The 18,192-nt window shown below is 34.5% G+C and overlaps 1 protein-coding gene across 4 annotated transcripts; it reads right to left on the bottom strand.

Moving 5' to 3' along the window:
• Window positions 1–1,736: 1,736 nt before the first annotated feature.
• On the bottom strand, window positions 1,737–7,592 carry LOC126695413 (pentatricopeptide repeat-containing protein At3g12770). Of its 4 annotated transcripts, none has more exons than XM_050392148.1 (4): window positions 5,232–7,592; window positions 4,884–5,081; window positions 2,310–2,564; window positions 1,737–2,201 (listed from the first exon to the last, which is right to left on the bottom strand). In XM_050392148.1, the coding sequence occupies exon 1, from the start codon at window positions 7,511–7,513 to the stop codon at window positions 5,267–5,269; it is 2,247 nt and encodes a 748-aa protein (XP_050248105.1). In that variant the 5' UTR covers window positions 7,514–7,592; the 3' UTR covers window positions 1,737–2,201; window positions 2,310–2,564; window positions 4,884–5,081; window positions 5,232–5,266. The 4 variants fall into 4 exon arrangements, with proteins under 4 accessions (XP_050248105.1, XP_050248104.1, XP_050248106.1 ...); XM_050392147.1 differs by having other exon boundaries at window positions 2,310–2,493; XM_050392149.1 differs by having other exon boundaries at window positions 2,310–2,412.
• Window positions 7,593–18,192: the final 10,600 nt, after the last annotated feature.

Here is an 18,192-nt window from a genome sequence, read left to right as displayed (position 1 = left end):
TTAAGTCATAATTTCAATTTCTTTTCAATTGTGTGTAAAAGTGTGTATTAAGATATGTATAATAAACATTAGTCTTTACAATAAAAATAGTGACATCACTTCAAAACAATTACAACTTATCGGCTTAATAAATTATAGAAAAAATTGTGAATTTTAATGAGCTTAACTAGGAAAATCTATTCTCTTTGAAAAAAGAATTAGGCTTTAATTTTTCTAGGTAACACCAAAACCGAATTGATGTTTTGATCTAATGATAAAGATCATAGATAAATGATTATATGTTCATAACAATCATATCTATAAAATATAAAATAAAATAAAATAATTTTGAAATACACTTTTTGTCCTTAAAGTTGAATTTGTTTTAGATTGGTCCCTTTTGTTGTTTCGAAATTTTCATTTTGACCATTTTACATTTTAAAATTTTTATTTTGGATCTTCATGTTTAATTCGGTTTTCTATTTGGCCCTTTTACATTTCAAATTTTTCATTTCCATAAAGGGTCAAATAAAAAAACTTATTCAAATATGAAGGATCAAATAGAAAATTTAATTAAATATGAAGAGCAAAAATTAAAATTTTAAAACATAAAGGGCTAATATGAAAACTAAATCAAACATGAATGGCCAAAATGAAAACTTTAAAACATAAAGAACCAAAATGAAATTTTAAAATAAATAAATAAATAAAAACCAAAAATTGTTTACTTTAATCATCAAAATAAATTTGTATTTTTTTTAAAGAAAAAAAATGTATTTCTAACATTACTCTTTGTGTATACAAAACCAATAAATAAATAAAAATAAGAAAGAATAAAAAATCATTTGGTGTGTGACCTATTAAGGCTTTGTTTTTAGCTCTCATTACCAGCATCATACAACAAGAAAATGCTACATAAAACACAATCACTAGCATGGTAATGTCATTCTTTAAATTACCAAATAGTTTGGTTAATGTGGTATTGACATGAGATTCCATAGCATATTGAAAATATTCTCATAAAATAAATAGGATTTCGTGCAGAAAGCATGGCCTTCTAGTCAAGCAGAGCTTTTTCTTATTTTAAAAGATGGGAGTATACGAATCTATTTTAAAAGATGGGAGTATACGAATCTATTATGGGTAATTACTTAAAGGCTTAAGGGTTCCGAAGCAAAATAAAATAGAAACCAAAAACTATAAATAAAAAGAAGTTTGTTTTCAATTTCTTAAAAGCCAAAAAGAAGCCTATAGCTGATTCATACTGTTCCCTATTAACCAAGTTTGTTTTCAATTTCTTAAAAGCCAAAATGATTATCCTGTTGTGAAAGACTGGTAATTAGTTCAAGGGTCACCTAGACTAAGAGGATGCTGCTGCCTGCTCAGATGAGAATAAACATGCTGGTTCTCACAAATTAATGAAAGTTTCGAAAGTTTGAAATTCATACGTACCTAGAGTTTGGATAATCGACATGCACATCATGGACATAACCTAAGCTATTAAATTAAATGAGGTTGGGAAACTTGATTGTATGAGTTATATACGATTGAAGCTCAAACACTATCTACTGCAAACCATATATACTTCATCTTTTGAGCTCTGGAAACTTGATTTAGTGAGGTTTCTTTTATTATTAGTAAGTTAGACACCTTATTCTGATAAAAGAGAAAGATGCTGTTGGCTTTATTAGTCTTGCACGACAATCATTTTCTCTTATAATAAAAAAAATAAAAATGAAAATCATTTTCAAAAAACCTAAGAAAAGCACTAGTCACATCTATACTCGACTCAATTTATGTCCAATGTGGGACCAAGTTACTCAACATACGTCCACATAATACACTCAACTAATTCAATATCAATCTGGACATCACACAACCAAACCATAAATCCAACAGCAGAAACTAAAACATCTATAACTTCTTTAAAATATATGGCAGACTCTATAACTAGATTAAGTTAAAATCAAACATTAAAGTCCACCCCTGGTTGGTGTCACTTGACAAATTTCATCCAAATCCACTAACATCTTGGAATCAAGTCCTTGACCACCTTCGCAGGAATCAATTCAATATCTTCCAAGACCAGTTCTTGCTTTTCTAAAATCCTCACAAAATTTTAATGCATTATCTGTTCTGAGAAAAGATTTTATCTTGACTTGTTCAAGGCTTGGGAAGCTGAGATTGATTAGTTCACCTATATTCCCTTTTGATGAGCTCTCCTGAAAACGGGAACAAAAATATGAAAATCACGAAATGATCAGCAATGGGGAGACAAGCATTTGCCTAAATGGCAATATTTAAAACAACTAGAAATGCCTTATACTCACATTGTTGTAAAATAACTTGAACATTTATCCACAATCAATATTTCAAGGTTGGCAGTAAGTTCAAGAAAGGCAGCTAAAACAAGAAGATCAGATTTTAAATGTCCTGTACGAAGGTGCAAAGTGGATGATGTAGAATATATTAGTCCCAAACAAAAGCCCCTTTGAAGATCAGATTTTAAATGTCCTGTACGAAGGTGCAAAGTGGATGATGTAGAATATATTAGTCCCAAACAAAAGCCCCTTTTCTGCTAGAAGCTTTGAGGACAACCAATGCAAACAAAGAGTCAGATAACACATAAACTTACTAGAAAATTGACCCTCCACATGCCAATTAATAGCATAAGGGAGTTGAATCTAGTAATTGTATTAAAGTAAGAAAAAGAAACTTGAGTTCCCTATTTAATGTAAGATACAAACAAAGTAGTCATTTAAAAAAAAAAAAAAAATTGAAGTTAAAGAAAGATCAGATATTTAACTGACCTAAGAAATGATAAACAAGGAACGGCTGACATGCTATAAGAATCATGGCCACCTAGACTATCCAAGTGAAGACACCACACTTTTCTGATTCAACTGGTTTACTTGATTATACCAGAGAATACATGTTAGGTGGCAGCTCAGAATGCTTGCAGGAATTTATGTGATGTACTATTGAAGTTATGACAATAACTAACTATTCCAATTCAATGTAAATGGTCACATATTTAATATCCAACATAAATGATGACTTCTATTTCTCTTTCCATTATTGTCATTCATTTCAATCCATATGCAGCAGATGGTTAACTAACTCTTTCATATCTTCTTTTCCCAACCCAAAAGTTGGACTTTTCTGTTTCCAGTAAGACACCAATTTTGCACTAGTAATGTAATGGAATAGGTTGATTGTTCAAATTCAACCATCAAATTCTAATTTTCTGTTGTTTTATCCTTTTCATTTTGATTGGAGCAATTGCTAATAATTTATGCTCAATTTCTCAGAATTATAAACATGATGTGGGACAAGGGGGAACAAAGCAAAATCTAACTTAGAATTCCTGGACCAGATCTGGCCAGCACTGATATTTTGAGAATTAGAGATAGGTTGGTGGGAGAAAAGTTGGAAATAACAAGGATTACTCGGGTTTCTAATGAGGAAAAGAATAATGGGATTTGGGGATAAAACAAAGGGGAGAAAACCATGATTTGGGTTTATGTTCCAGTGCTGTGAACAGTAACAAGGCTGTTTGAGGGCTATGTGGGGCTATTTGATGGATGGGGATTGGGGGCTTTAGGATTTTAAAGTTTTGGATTTTAGGGTTTAAAGGGTGACAAACCAGTTTGTGTTCGCAAGGGTTTAAGTTCTGTGAATTTATGAACAAAAAATAAAAAATTCTAGGCATTACAAATAGACTTCCTAAGCGTCACAGTCCACATCTAGGGTTTCCTTGGCATCACATCTCTAAGGGGAAGGTTGCATCACGCAAACCTCAACAAAGCTTCATAGCCTCTGAAAATTCAGAAATCTTATTCTTCTTCCAATAGAAAGCATTACATTCCTTAAAATAGAAGACTAATACCTATTCCTAGTGGAAATAAGACTTACTGAAATTTTTAATAAGACTTGGACTTGAACTCCTTGGGCCTTACTACTAAGCTCAAATAAATAACTAAATTCAAATATAACCAAAATAAGACCCATTGCACTATTAGCATAGCCCATCCCTAAAAATCAGAAAGACGCCTTTTATCTGCGTCAACGGTTGCTACCATGGTTCTCCATCAAAACAGAAGCATAAACTCCAAGCAAGCATTGCAATGCCTTCAAAGAGTTGAAAAGTCAACAGCAAAGACTACTGATCTAAACTATGCCACAAAGCAAAAGCAAAAGTTAATAGGAGAAGCCCTGCTCAAACGGTGAGGACAAAGTAAGCCTATCCTAACTTTATAACAAAAATATCTAGTGATTTGCAATATTCCATTTTGGATGAACTGAAGTTCTAAATGAACCACCATATCAAAAGTGGGATGCTTTAGGCCCAAGAATTTTTTTACAAACATGCCTGAGGGAGTCTCTTCGTCAGATGTCGACACAGTCAAGTAAACTAGGCTCAAGTGTATAAGCCTTGAACTCATCTTACACTAGACATTTGGTGCAAACTCCAACACAAATCAAGTAAGAAAACTCGCCAAACATGTGGCACAAAAGGTGAAACTTACCTTACCAATGATTTTACAAAAAAGCTAGACATGACCATTGTTGCAAATTATTCTAATAAAAGTACGGAATAACAATATTTGCTACAACCAGAGACTTGGCATCCATAAGAAGATACTCCTTGCCCCCTCTTTCCAAATGATTCTATACTAAATGAAAAAGACATGTTGCAAAAATCCCAAGAGACCCATTGCTGCATTTAAAGTGCTTGAGATTAGCTCTCTAAGCTTCAAGGAACATATTTTCACATCCTACATTACTTAACAGTAATCTATACCAGTTTCTCTAGGTTCACATCTACATAATATCCGATACCAACTTATCCGTCAAATAAACATAATAAAGAAACATGGATCTCAATGACATGAATTGCATACCTGAAATTCTATCGCAAAGAGAGATTTCTCATGTAGAGAGCCCCTACAAAGCCGCTAAGCAGAGCCATTTTCAGCAGTTGTGAGCTGCACAGTTTTTCTGCCTCTTGATCCAATTAAACAGCAACCTTTTCTGCAGCTACTGCAACTTGCAACCCCTCCCCACAACCAGGCAGATTTTCTTTGGGGGTTAGCACCTTTCTGTATGCAAGCAATGCAAAAAAATGCCCCACAAATTATCTCAGACCAAAAATGTTACTTTCCAACCCACAAAAATTTGAGGTGCAGTAGTGGAACATTGATTTGCTTCTTTGATACACATGAAGCAGAACTGAAACAGAGGAAACTTACTGTAATGTGAAGAATCAGCCTTCCCTCTCAGGCTCTCACCAATAGTCCCCACAGGAGCATACTCCATCCTTGAAATGATGGAATCGATTTGCATCCCGAACAACTATCTCCCTGTTAACAAGCTTTGAAATAAACTTGGTCGCTGAATGACAATTTACACATGCCCTAAGATTCTTTATTATTCTAAGGGTAGTTCCAGGAGGAGTACTAATGAGCCCATAAGCAATTGCTAACCTTTCACTATGATTACAGAGAATCTCCTCTGTCTCTTCATAATTCAAGTCATGAAAAACTGAATCTGTATGCGGGACAAATCCTGCCTCCTTCAACCTCTTCTCCAGTCTCTCAAGCTCCACAGAAATTTCCTTATACCTTGGATGTGACTTGTCTCCCACACGAAATGCCTGAAGCTTTCCATTGACCTCAATCAAACTATACCCAAGGTCCTTACTAAGTCCTTTCTCCTTCATCAATACACGTACCTTTGCCACACAATCCCACAAACGGACTGAAGCATACAGATTAGAAAGCTGCACATAATGCCCTGTATTATATGGGTCTAATGAGAAAAGCTGCTCTGCAGCATATTCTCCCAAAGTCACATGGCGATAGATCTTGCATGCACTAAGAAGTGCTCCCCATACACTAACACCTGGTTCAATTGGCATGTTCATGATAAAATCATAAGCTTGACTCAAACAGCCTGCACGTCCAAGAAGATCAACCACACAAGCATAATGCTGGTGGCGGGGCTCTATATCATAATCTTTCATACGGTGGAAAAGTTCCCATCCCTCTTCTACGAGGCCTGAATGATTGCATGCCATGAGTAGCCCAACAAAGGTGACATCATTAGGGCATACACCAGATTGCTTCATGGCATGGTAAAGATCAATGGCCTCTCGGCCCCGACCATGCAATCCATAGCCCACAATCATGGCACTCCACACAACTACATCCTTTTGTAGTGTTCTATCAAAAATGATGCGAGCAAAATCTAGACTCCCACATTTAGCATACATATCAATAAGGGCTGTATTAACAAAAACATCATCTCTACACTCACTCCTCATGATATAATCATCCATCCATCTCGCTAATTCAAGGGACCCCACTTGGGCACAAGCTAAGATGGCAGACCTCACAGTTATAGAATCTACACTTATGTTCTTACCAATCATCTCACGAAATAGCCCTACAGCTTCCTCAGCATAACCATTCTTCGCATAACCTGAAATCATAGCATTCCACAGAATCAAATTTGGTAGCTTCATCTGATTAAAGAAAGATCTCGCAACTGTCACTTGCCCACATTTTGCATACATGGCAGTGAGTGAAATGAGCAAGTCTGGTTCATATTCAAGACCCATCTTAATGACATAACCATGAACAGATTTTCCTTGTTCCAAATCCTCAACATCAGTATAAGCCCTAAGAACACTTACAAGAGCTATCCAATCTGGTTTCACATTACTCTGTCTCATCTGACTGAATATTCTCAATGCTTCAATAGGCTCACCATTTTGCGTATACCCAGAAATGATGGAAGTCCACGTGACAATCGTCCTATCATATAAACCATCAAACACCATCCTAGCATGCCTAATCTGACTACATTTTGCATACATTGCAACAAGTGAATTCTGCACAAACACATCCAATTCAAACCCATGTCTAAGTATCTGTCCATGTACCCGCCAGCCCATTTCAAGAGCCAGCAAGCCACTGCAAGCTTTTAGCACATACGAAAAAGTAAAGCAATCCGGACTCACCCCCGCCATTTGCATCCTCGAATACATTTCAATCACATCACCAAACATATTGTGCATTGAATAACCTCTAATAATCGCATTCCACAAAAACACATCTGGGTCAGGAAATTCATCAAACACCTTACGCGCATAACGAATTTCTCCAAGATTACAGCTCACATTGATCAACTTAGTAATCAAAAACCGACAATCCTGCAATCCAGAGGCCAGTAAGTGGGCATGGATTTGATTCAAATGGGTCTTGTGGGTGGAATTATCAATAAAAGACACATAGAAGGAGTTGAAATCGAAGGTGAAGTGGACGTTGGCATTGTTTAGATGGAAAGGTGATACAGAATAGCGGTTGAGAAATGTTAATAGTAACGCGGGAAATTCAAATGATTTTGCCGTTGAAGGGTACAACGGTCGGATGTTGGCGGTTAGGGAAAAGAGATCTGAGGAAAAAAAACATGGGTGAGAGAGTTTCCTTGTCAGTGTCACACTCGTACATTTATTCATAATCATAGCCATATGGCAAAATTGGCGTTACAAGTTTACACAGCAATTTATTATATAAGTACATCACTTTTTGGTTTGCTCTCAAGAAAATAAAATAATCACTTACTGGTTTTGGGAGTAGTTTTATAAAAAATATATATATATTATAAGATATATTTTATGATGATTATATTTTATTATTAAATCAAAACATCATGGCCATTCAATTGGGCATACACCAGCTAGAGGTGGAACTTAATGCCAAGGTGATTGTGGAGTTGCTCAATGATGCTGAATGTCCTAACCGGAGTTACTCTCCTTTGTTGAATGATTGCAGGTCCCTCATAGCAAGATTTGTGCAAATCCGGGTGAGGCATTGTTTTAGAGAGGCAAATCAATGTGCCGACTTTTTGGCTAAAAGGGGCTGTGTTATGTTGGAAAATTTTGCTATGTTTGATACTCCCCCCTTTGTTGATGATTTGTATATTTTGTTAAACTCTGATAAAAATGGGTTATATTATTATAGGCATGTTGCCAGTACTCTTGCCTCTGTGGGCAGTTTATAATTTTTGTTGTTGGTTGTTAATATAATATCTATCCTATTAACCAAAAAAAAAAAAAAATCAAAACATTAGTAGGTTTTTTTTTTTTTTTAAAGAAAATACTAAAACATCAATTAATGTTTAATATAAGCAAGATTTAGACCCAAATGCTTTATGTGATCACAAAAATTTTACCAATAGTTGGGTTTGAGCCTTTTGGCCTAAATGGAGTTGGAATGCTTTGTACAAGAAGTTTTCTTTATCTACAATCAGATTTGATTTGGGTTTCTTTAGTTTTTTAGCATAGAAAACTCGATCATCAGCACTAGGGAATGCAAATGCCAAATGTAAGGAGAATTTGACATTTCAAGCTCCAAAGTGCTCAGCATTAAGGAATGCAAAACCCAAGTATTGCAAAAAATTTTGCAATACAGCTATAGTGCAATTCTACCTTTAGAATTGCACTGTAGCACAATTCTAAAGCTAAATATTAGTTTTTTATTCCATCAGTTCTCTCTCTCTTTTAGTCCTCTCTCCCTCACTCCCACTCTGTCTCTCCGTCTCCCACTCCCTACAAAGTCCCTCTTTCTCTCGGTCCTCACTCTTTCTCTCATCTCACATCTCTCTTTCTCCTTCAAGGCTTGCACCGGAGATGGGTTGGGTTCGTGGTTTAATCTAGGCATGGTGGTGGGTTTGGATCGGCATGGATCGACAGGCTGGGTTTGCTGGAGATGGCTCCAATGGGTTTGACAAAGGTTTGAATCGGAGAGGGTGGGTTGCTGTGTTTGACCGTGGGTTGCTGTGTCGTGCTTGGTCGGCAAGGTCTGGGTTCTGCGTTTTGGTTGGCGTGGGTTTTTTTTTTTTTTTAATATGGGTTTTTGTTCCGGTGGGATTTTGGTGGGTAGTGGGCAGTGGTGGCGTGGTGGGCATGGTGGAGGCACGGTGGTGGTGACTGGGCAGTAGAGGCGCGATGATAGAGGTTGAGGGAAGGTGGAGGAGAAAATTGGAAAAAATAAAAAATAAAAAATATACTTTATTGTGTAAATATATTATGTTAATGAGTAGAATAGGAAAATAAAACGTTGGGATGCTGAAGGTATTGTAAAATAGTATGATATAATGATAAAATGACTTTTTGGGATGGTAAAATAGAGTAGAATTGGAATTTCAAGATGCTGATGCTCGGTACTCCTGAATAAAGAAAAATTGTGTTTTTTACTCTCACATTTATGATGGACTTTACCACGAATTTAATGAGTAAACCCCACCATGGCTGTGAGAAGAATGAACACCATTCTCCATACTCCAAAAATGCATAAAAATTACTCCTTTAGCCGAATATTGGTCATCCCAACTCATTTATCACCTTTTAAGCTCTAGTCTAGTCAGTATAGGGCGGTGCTTCAAAGGCTAATTAAAGTTTCAAATAATTTGTCCCTTAGGGGACATCCGATAAAAAAACGAAAGTTTCAAATAATTTTTCCATCCAAAAAAAAAAAAAAAAAAATCTTACCCAAAAAAAAAAAATTCAAAAAAATTTCATTTATGCCGGAAAAAATTAGGAACCGCAACCTCTGGCTTCAGTGACTGCTACCTAGAAACTAATTTTAAATGTATACCTAACCTAACTCTTTTTTTTTTTTTGGCTGAGAGGATACCTAACCTAACTCAAAGAAGTAATTAATAGCTTTAATTATAGTTTAATATAGTAGTATATTTTAGTAGTACTTTTCTTCTTTGAAATGAGGTTTAGGAATTAGGAGTAGATGTAAGGAGATTTATGGGATAAAGAAATTAAAAAGTTCTGGGGTTTGTTTTATATAAAAATAAAAGAGTAGTGAACTTAAAAAACTAGGAAATAGATAATTTCATTTTCAATTGCAAATGACATAGATAAACAATGCAGTAAGAATGCTCATAAAGCTTAAACTTTCAATGGGATTGCCAACTATTTAAAAATGAGTTGGCGACAGTAGTCAAAGGGGAATTGGACCCCCAGCTTTTTAGATCCAATAATATTAACAATGACTACTAACAAATCTTTTTTTCTCATTAAAAAAATATACTATTTATTTTACTATACTATTACTATAAGTTATATCTGAGCATATAAGGCAAATTAAAAACTTGTTTCTCATTGAGATTTTCAGCAAGTTCTCATTTGCTTTTGTGAGTGTTCCCACATTAATTGGAAGACTGACCGCAGAAGCTGATATGAAGTTAAAAAAGTATAGACTATAGACGACCACATGTGACTGTGAGTTCATATGGAAGATTTGGCCCTTCTTTTGACTACACTAACTTCCCACCAAACAAGCGCAATTATACACCAAAATTTAAGGCGTTCAGCGTGATAAAAACCTAAAACTATTGGACTCGTCTCTTGGTCAAGTCTATAGTAAATCCCTTCCCTGTTCGCACCAAAAAATTAAAGGTCCATAAATGCCCTTCTTTTTTGGGTGAGCTTATTTGTTTATATATCAATTTGCTTCTTTTTTCTTTTCTTTTTTTCTTTCTTTCATGTTAAAATTGTTAAATCAGTTCCATTAATTCAATTAATTAGTGCTATTTACCTTGGGCGGTTGCAACAATTAAGGTAGAGGCAGCCACTCGCCGGTAGTGACATAGAGGTAGGAGCTTGCTTCGCATTTATTCCTACCTCTTTGGAACTCTAAAAATCATGCAAGTTACTAAAATCCTTCAGAAATATTTTCTAATCGTTATCTCCAAAGAGAAAAATAGGAAAAATGAATCTAACAGCCTGCAAATTATTGGACCATAATTTACCTCAAAAATTAAATTAGTGAACACAACTACAGCCACTGATGAGAGAACAGAAGGCCAGATCATAGCGGTACTACAATACAATTCTTTATTATCATTTTAATTCATAATAATGTACTTCATCTTTAGCAGTTCCTTCATAATTCCACACCAACACATTATGCACACACATCTCAGCTTCCTAATAAGGAAGTGAACAAATCAACACACAGAAAAATAAAGTATGACAATGCAAAGTTGCAAACGCCTTGGCAAGAAAGACAATTAAAAGTAGGACAATGCAAACATAAAAGGCCACATACTTCGCTCATCAATCATATATTCACAATATCTAAAACGAATTACACTAATTCCTCTGCCTCACACCACATTATGTGTTTGTATCAAAATGAATCACTCACTCCTTTACTCACTTGACTTCTACACTAAACAATTTTTTTTCTTTTTTGTTTGAAAATCTCTGTAATAAGATCTCAAAATTTCACCAGATCATACAAGCTCAGTGAACATCAGCTCTTTTTCTCGTAACCCGAATGTAGCAAAAAACAGCTGCAAAAATAGCAGTGACAAGGCCACCAATGATGACACCCCCACCAGCCACAGACTTGTCAGAGTGATGCTTTCCCAGCCGTCTGATCTCCGGAGCTTCAGCCACATTGGCGTACTCCTTATTACCCTCTGGTGACCCTGCAACACTAGAAACAGGCTGATCCGCAAGTCTAGCCACAATCCTAAGTGTCCCAACCTTGTTTTGAGCCTTAAGCCCAAATGGGTTCAGCTCTGATCCCTCAGATTTTCCAGCCATGGCTTGTACCACCAAGATTTCAGCTAGTATAACCATAAAGCAAAACAGACCAAGGCTACCCATGTTCAAAAAACTGAGGGGAAATGGGAAACAAAATAAATGGTTTGAATATGGAATATACTAGGTTTATTAGAATTAAGATAGATGTGGATTCGAATTGCCAAATATTTTTGTTGGCTAACAGCGGCATGAGATGGATGGTTATATATAGGGAGGAATGGATGGGTTAAATTCTTGGGAAGTGATCGTGAGGGGAAGGTTCATACTGCTGGGGAAGTGGGTCCCATCAACTAGTTTGAGTGGTGAGTATTGAGTAAGAGGAATCGTGTCTGCGTAAGCGTGTGTGTTTGTTTTACTGTTTCTCGTCAATCTAAGCAGGTGAAAAGCGTATAATGGAGACACCTGTTTTCTTTTGTTACAAACGGACAGAAACTACAACTGGATTTTCTTGGGATTCTGACATCTTTTTGCCAGGAGAGAGAGAGATTTTTTTTTTTTACTGAAACTAAAAACTGAAAATATTGTAGCAAAATAATTTTTAAATGTGTAAATAATACCGTATGACCAATTTTTAACATTTTTTAATACGTAAACAGTATCAACACAGTACATAAATAGTATATTCACTGTTCATAAAAGTGAAATTTATCTCTCAAAGTCAACAAATGCGGACAAAAAAAAAAAAAAAAAAAAAAAAAAACAAAACAAAACGTGAACCGAAGAAAACGCGGACGCACAAACGTGGAGCCCAAACACAATCTAAAGTCAGCATTTGGGATTATGTTGTTCATTATTCACCATTATTACTATTTGTTTTTAAGCATTTTGCTTTTTGGTAGGACTAATTACTGGTTCGAACTTCAGGGCTTTCTTCTTTCTTTCTTTTCTTTTTTTTTTCTTTTTTTTCTTTCCCTATTTTTTATTCTTTTATATTTTAGAGCCAGAAATTTTATTTACGAAGTCATTAACAAACTGAAATTAAAAAAATTAATAAAAAGAGAATTTAAATATATTTTACAATTTCTTTCTACAAATTTTTAAATTTTGAATTGTTATATGATAGTTCATTATGAGTATTTATTGTCAATGTGTGTAGCTATGACCATTTTATTTTGTTAAGTTTTTCTAACATTTTTATTCTTATACCGTTATTATTATCTGTGTCATTTTAAAAAATATATATATTTTTTAAACTAAATTACTAAACTCAACTCATTGGCTTTGTATTAATTATTGACACACACAACTACACTCATTCATACAATTTAACCAATCAAATGCTTGAATAATCACTAACTTTACAATTTTTATTATTATAACATAATAACAATACACGCACGCGCATGTGCACGTGCGCGCACACACACATAACAAACCCTCTTTATTTCCTAATTATTAAATTATATAAAGTTATATTATATTTATATTGTACACACAAACATCCACACATATCATTATTCACACAAATAACATTATAACAAAAAATCAAGCACACAATCAATATTAAACACACTTACACACATATAAAGTAAATTTATAATAAAGAGTGATACTTACAATTCGCAAATACTTACTCTTACTCTTAGACTTGGAAATACTTGTAATAAGAATATATAAGATTTAAGTCAGGATATACAAAAAAAAATTCAAAAATAAATTAAAGTATTAAACTTCAAAATATATATATATATATATATATATTTTTTTTTTTTTAAGCCAGGTGGTTCATTTGAACCCCTTGAACAAAGTGTACCACCCATGTTTGGAGCTCAACTCAAATTCAAATACAATTGTAAATGATTTTAAGTGATATAGCAGTAATAAAATAGTAATTAAACCATTTATTACTATGATTTGAAGTACCACTAATTATATTTATTGACACATTAATTTGTAAGTTTTTTTTTTTAGTTAATAACCAAGATTGTTATTAAAGAGAAACAATATTAACATCCTTCTTGCAAGCATCCAAGACGGCTACAAGAAGAAAATGCCTATTACAACAAAAGACCTACAAGCAGTAGCAAATTTAGCTAAACTATGAGCAACTGTTATCATCTCTCCTAAGTCCTTACCCAATTAAAATTACAAATAACAAAAAGATTTGCTAAGATATAAAGCATCAAGTTTGGATAGGCCAAACAAAATTTATAAAAAATTTGTAGTAAAATTTGTATTAATTTTAACATTTTCATATTACATAAGTCTTAAGCCTCACCAAAAGATGTCAATAGTGGAAAATATAAGGCTACAAAGGAGTTGGTATTAAAAGTTCAAGTTTGTTCATTTTATTTTAGGCTAAAGTGCAAAACAAATCCTCTATGTTTCACCAAAATTTATTTCAGTTCTTTAACTTTATTTTTGTTCGTTTCAATAATTTATGTTTCAAGTTTATTCAATTAAGATCTCTTCATCAACTTTTGTTAAATGTTTCCATTAATTGTCCAATTTTTTTTTCTTCAAATTTTTTATATTAAAAAGAAATTCAATTAATGATTGAAAAATATTTTCCATGTTTTTTTTAAAAAAAAAGTAACGGAAGTCGACGGAAGGATCTTAATTAAATAAACTTGCAACTTAATAGACTGAATGAACGAAAGCAAAGTTATAAGCCTGAAATAAATTATTGTGAAACTTAGATTGTGTATTTTGCATTTTAGCCTTAATTTTATTTCAAACACGAGTTGAACTTCATGTCATTATCAAACAATATTACATGTTCAAACTTTTTAGAAGTTCATCATCTTGTCAAACATGCTCAAGCTTTTTTTTCCATGTATAGTAAAATCATGACTAAAATTTTTTACCCCTTTACAAATCTATGAATTTAACTATTAATGAACATTTTATATTATCAATAAACTACAAATACTAATTATTATTAAATAAATCTAGTTACATACTCAAACAATCTATTTTCCAAGTGTATATAAGTATATTTTTGGACAATTATACAAATAAAAGTATGATATTATACATAATTAAATCAAGAATGCATGTTTATGAGGTTGTTCATAAATATATTATCATGTATGAGATTTGCTTGTGTTTGAACTTGACTTTTTTGCTACAAACAAACATTGTCAAACTTTTTTTCAAAGCGGACTCGAGTTCTAATAAACATCTGGAGTGGATTCATTTGCAAAGAAAATGTATCTTTTGTTAGTTGTTGCCGTTGAACTAAGTAGTGGACAAATGCTGGTGAAGTGTCAAAAAATAATAATAATAAATGATGGAGTGCCTGGTTGGCCGCGTGGGTCCACGTACGCAGCATCACTATCATCACCCATTATTATTTTATGGCCCAGATGAGATGAGCATATTTTTCACTATACCTATTACCTAGCTGCAATCATATCTCTTATTACTCTTTTTACTCATCAGTATCTGACCTGAGGATTACTTCTTAATTAGGTCCTGACTCGTGACAACCAGCAAGCAAACGAAGAGGATCCTATAAATTGCAAATTCTAACTTTATTTTCTTGGCAATGTTAAGAGTGTACTCTTTTGGTATGAAAATGACACACAGCTCACAGTTGGCATTGCAGTTACAGCTGGAGATTAGCAATGACATGGTTGTCTTGTCTATTTCTAATTTCCAATTGCTAGTAGTAGGCTCTTGAAATCCACGTTTAGTTAACAATCCCGAGGATGAATTGAATTGTTATTGACTGGGGTTCAATTAAAGTACTCATTCATCGATTAGTTTTATACTTTAATGACTTAATTTGGACTTTGGCAAGGTTTCTATTCAATATAAATATATATATATATATATATATTCTATTTATAAGAGGATTATTCTCTCTGGAATTCAAATTAGACTTTTATATGGTTCAGAAATATTTGTAAACTTTATAATTTAACAAGAAAAAAACTTGAAGACAATATAATATAAATATATCTCTAACTTCACTTAAAATACCTACAAAATAGGATACTCTCTTACTAATCCATGTCTTCAAAATAAATTTATCTAAAATTTTATAATTAAAAAAAATAAAATTATGACACTAGAAAAAAAAAATGCTTGTGATAAGGGCTATGAGGTTAGTGTGTGTAAATATACGAAGCTAAAATATGTCAATTAAGCTAAAATACTCTCAACAAGTGACATTCTATATATAATAGAACATAAAATGAAGGACAATTGAAGGCATAATGGTTTGTGATGGTGTAAATAATGCACGCATGCAAAATTGCATTTTTCCTGGCATTGAAATGTAATCAATAATAGATCAAATATTTTGTTTTTGCTTAGTAACAACAGATCAAATCTCTCACTTACATGATCAGTTACACGCATTCAGTTGCACTATTGGGGGTAGTGATTGGTTTAGAGATCATTCCTACGAGTTTGGGAGATAGAGGTTCCGTGTTCAAATCCTGCAATAGATTGGAAAAAACACAAACTCTCGACTCATGTACATTAGCATTCTCGAAGCGGTTAGACTCATCCAGATACCCTACTTTTGTAGGCCGGAACGTATTCCAGTAATGCAACATCTTGCAAGACAGTTCTAATTTCATCAGCACCATAACAAGGTTTCACAAATCACAATAGGGGGATACAGTACTTTGTAGGTGAGAAAATCGAAGTTTCGTTGAAAGAAAAACTTTTACTTCCCTGATATATAGTCGGTGGTAGATGCAAGCTAAGCAGGCAGCCGTCACATTAGTTAATTCATGATTCATATGTTGAAATGAAGCAAAGTACCCAACTGTCCACGAAACTGACCACAAGTCAAAAGAGACAAAGGGCCAAAGCTACATCACAGACTTTTTCACTTTTCAAAGCCATGCACCGATCGATGCAGCGTCTCTATTTTGTTTGAACTTAGAAGGAGTGGGAAGGGGATGGGAAGAGATACAAAAAGAAATGTGAAAGTGGAAAATACCTTATTTGGTACAGAGAAAAATAAACAAATAATTAAGGCTGAGTTTGTTTGAAATATTTTTTAGCTGAAAATATTTTCAAAGGTGTTTGGTTCGTACAAAAAATTTTAAAAAAAATTTTATTTTTTAAAAATATAAATATAAATTTTGGTATAATAACATGACAAAATATGAAATTTAAAATTTGAAAAAAAAAAAATTGCTTGAACCATACTCAAACAAATCCAAATCCATTCATTATATATTATTGGCCAATTAATAAAAACTTTCAATTCATTCCGGCCTATATACTAATTAGTATCCAAGCCATACCCAACAAATTATGACTGTAGTGTAGATCTCCCATATCTATCAATAAAAAAATATTTTTTATTTATAAAGACTAATTCTAGGATTGACAAGAAATAAACAATGTAGTAAAGAAAGGGGAAAAATTAATAAAAACACCAGTAAAAACATTTTATATGTTTTTAACAAATTATAATTGAACTTGTAGGGACGCGATTTATTTAACGGTCCAAGAGTAACATTGAGCTTGTATACAATGGACCCCAACAATATGATTTGTAGAGAGTGGGCTTAAATGGCATGACATTGGGCACAGATAGACGATTTGATCGTGGCGTCCATGGAAATTCTTGTACGGGTGGGCCTTGCTTGACTAGCTAAGCCCTCCATTGGAACGGGTTGTAGGACTTCTGTCCTCGGACGCTGTCCAAGGATCCTTGTGTCCTTCCCTCTCTCCTCTTTTTTCGGGGGGAAAGAGTCCTCCTTTTTTCTTCTGGGGAGTTCTTCCTTTTATATCCGTCTTTCTTCTCTTCCTTTAGGTTCACGTGTAAGTCTCACCCTTTTTTCGGGGTGTAGACCTGTCTTGTCAACCCATACTCCAGTATGGTTTGGGGTCGCTGGGAAAGTTAAAGGGTATGGTCTAGAGTATGGACTTGTCAGATACAGGGCTTAGTATTATGATGTTGGTAGCTTTTTCCCTTACCCTGCCCCTGAACTCAGTTTCCCCCCTTCCTCAGGCATTTTGTGAGGTGCCGAGCAAGAGGTTGTCCTCGGCAATGGCTCTCCTCAGCGTGGGCCCTAGCCCCTGGGCCCCCATGCAGAATGGGTCTGGGCTGCGAATTCACTAGCCCCACAATAGCCCCTCAAAATCCTACTGCCCGACTTTTAGTTGGGGATGAGGATTTTGATAATGCTGGGCTCACATCACGACTCACTCAGATTATGCACTTTTTGATGTTTGGGCTTTTCCCATTTGCATAGGAGATGCACCGGATTAAGAGGCATTCCTTTAGTCTTTGGTCACGCGGTACCCTTTGACGTTCCAGTGTTCGAGATGCGCCTTCACGAGAATCCTTTAATCTTACGGTTGCAGGTGGCGTTGGGAATTGAGCCGAAACCATTTTGTCTTTAGCGTTCCTTGGGACTCTGCGTGAATTAAATGCCACCTCCTTGTCTTTTAAATAAATAGGGTAAGAGGTTGATCCACTTACACACAAATCCTTCAGTTTCCTCCCAAACCACAATCCTTCAGCCATAATCACAACTTCCATATCCGGTGTTATCCTCCCTTAGTATAATATGTTTAAGGCGCGGGTTGGGGTGAAGGAGCTCCCTCCGCCACAGCGGCGCTGGGTCCTTACGAGATTCAAGGTAGCGTGGTCCGGGCATGGGAGG

The sequence above is a fragment of the Quercus robur genome, chromosome 8 (genome assembly GCF_932294415.1).
Source record: "Quercus robur chromosome 8, dhQueRobu3.1, whole genome shotgun sequence".
In the NCBI taxonomy this organism is placed as follows: domain Eukaryota; kingdom Viridiplantae; phylum Streptophyta; class Magnoliopsida; order Fagales; family Fagaceae; genus Quercus; species Quercus robur.
The sequence above is the reverse complement of the archived record's forward strand: the minus strand, read 5'-3'. Positions and strand labels throughout refer to the sequence as shown.

What these genes read in the sequence shown, in the direction of transcription:
- LOC126695413 (XM_050392148.1), bottom strand. Translation starts at nt 7,513, where the DNA reads ATGGCTATGATTATGAATAAATGTACGAGTGTGACACTGACAAGGAAA.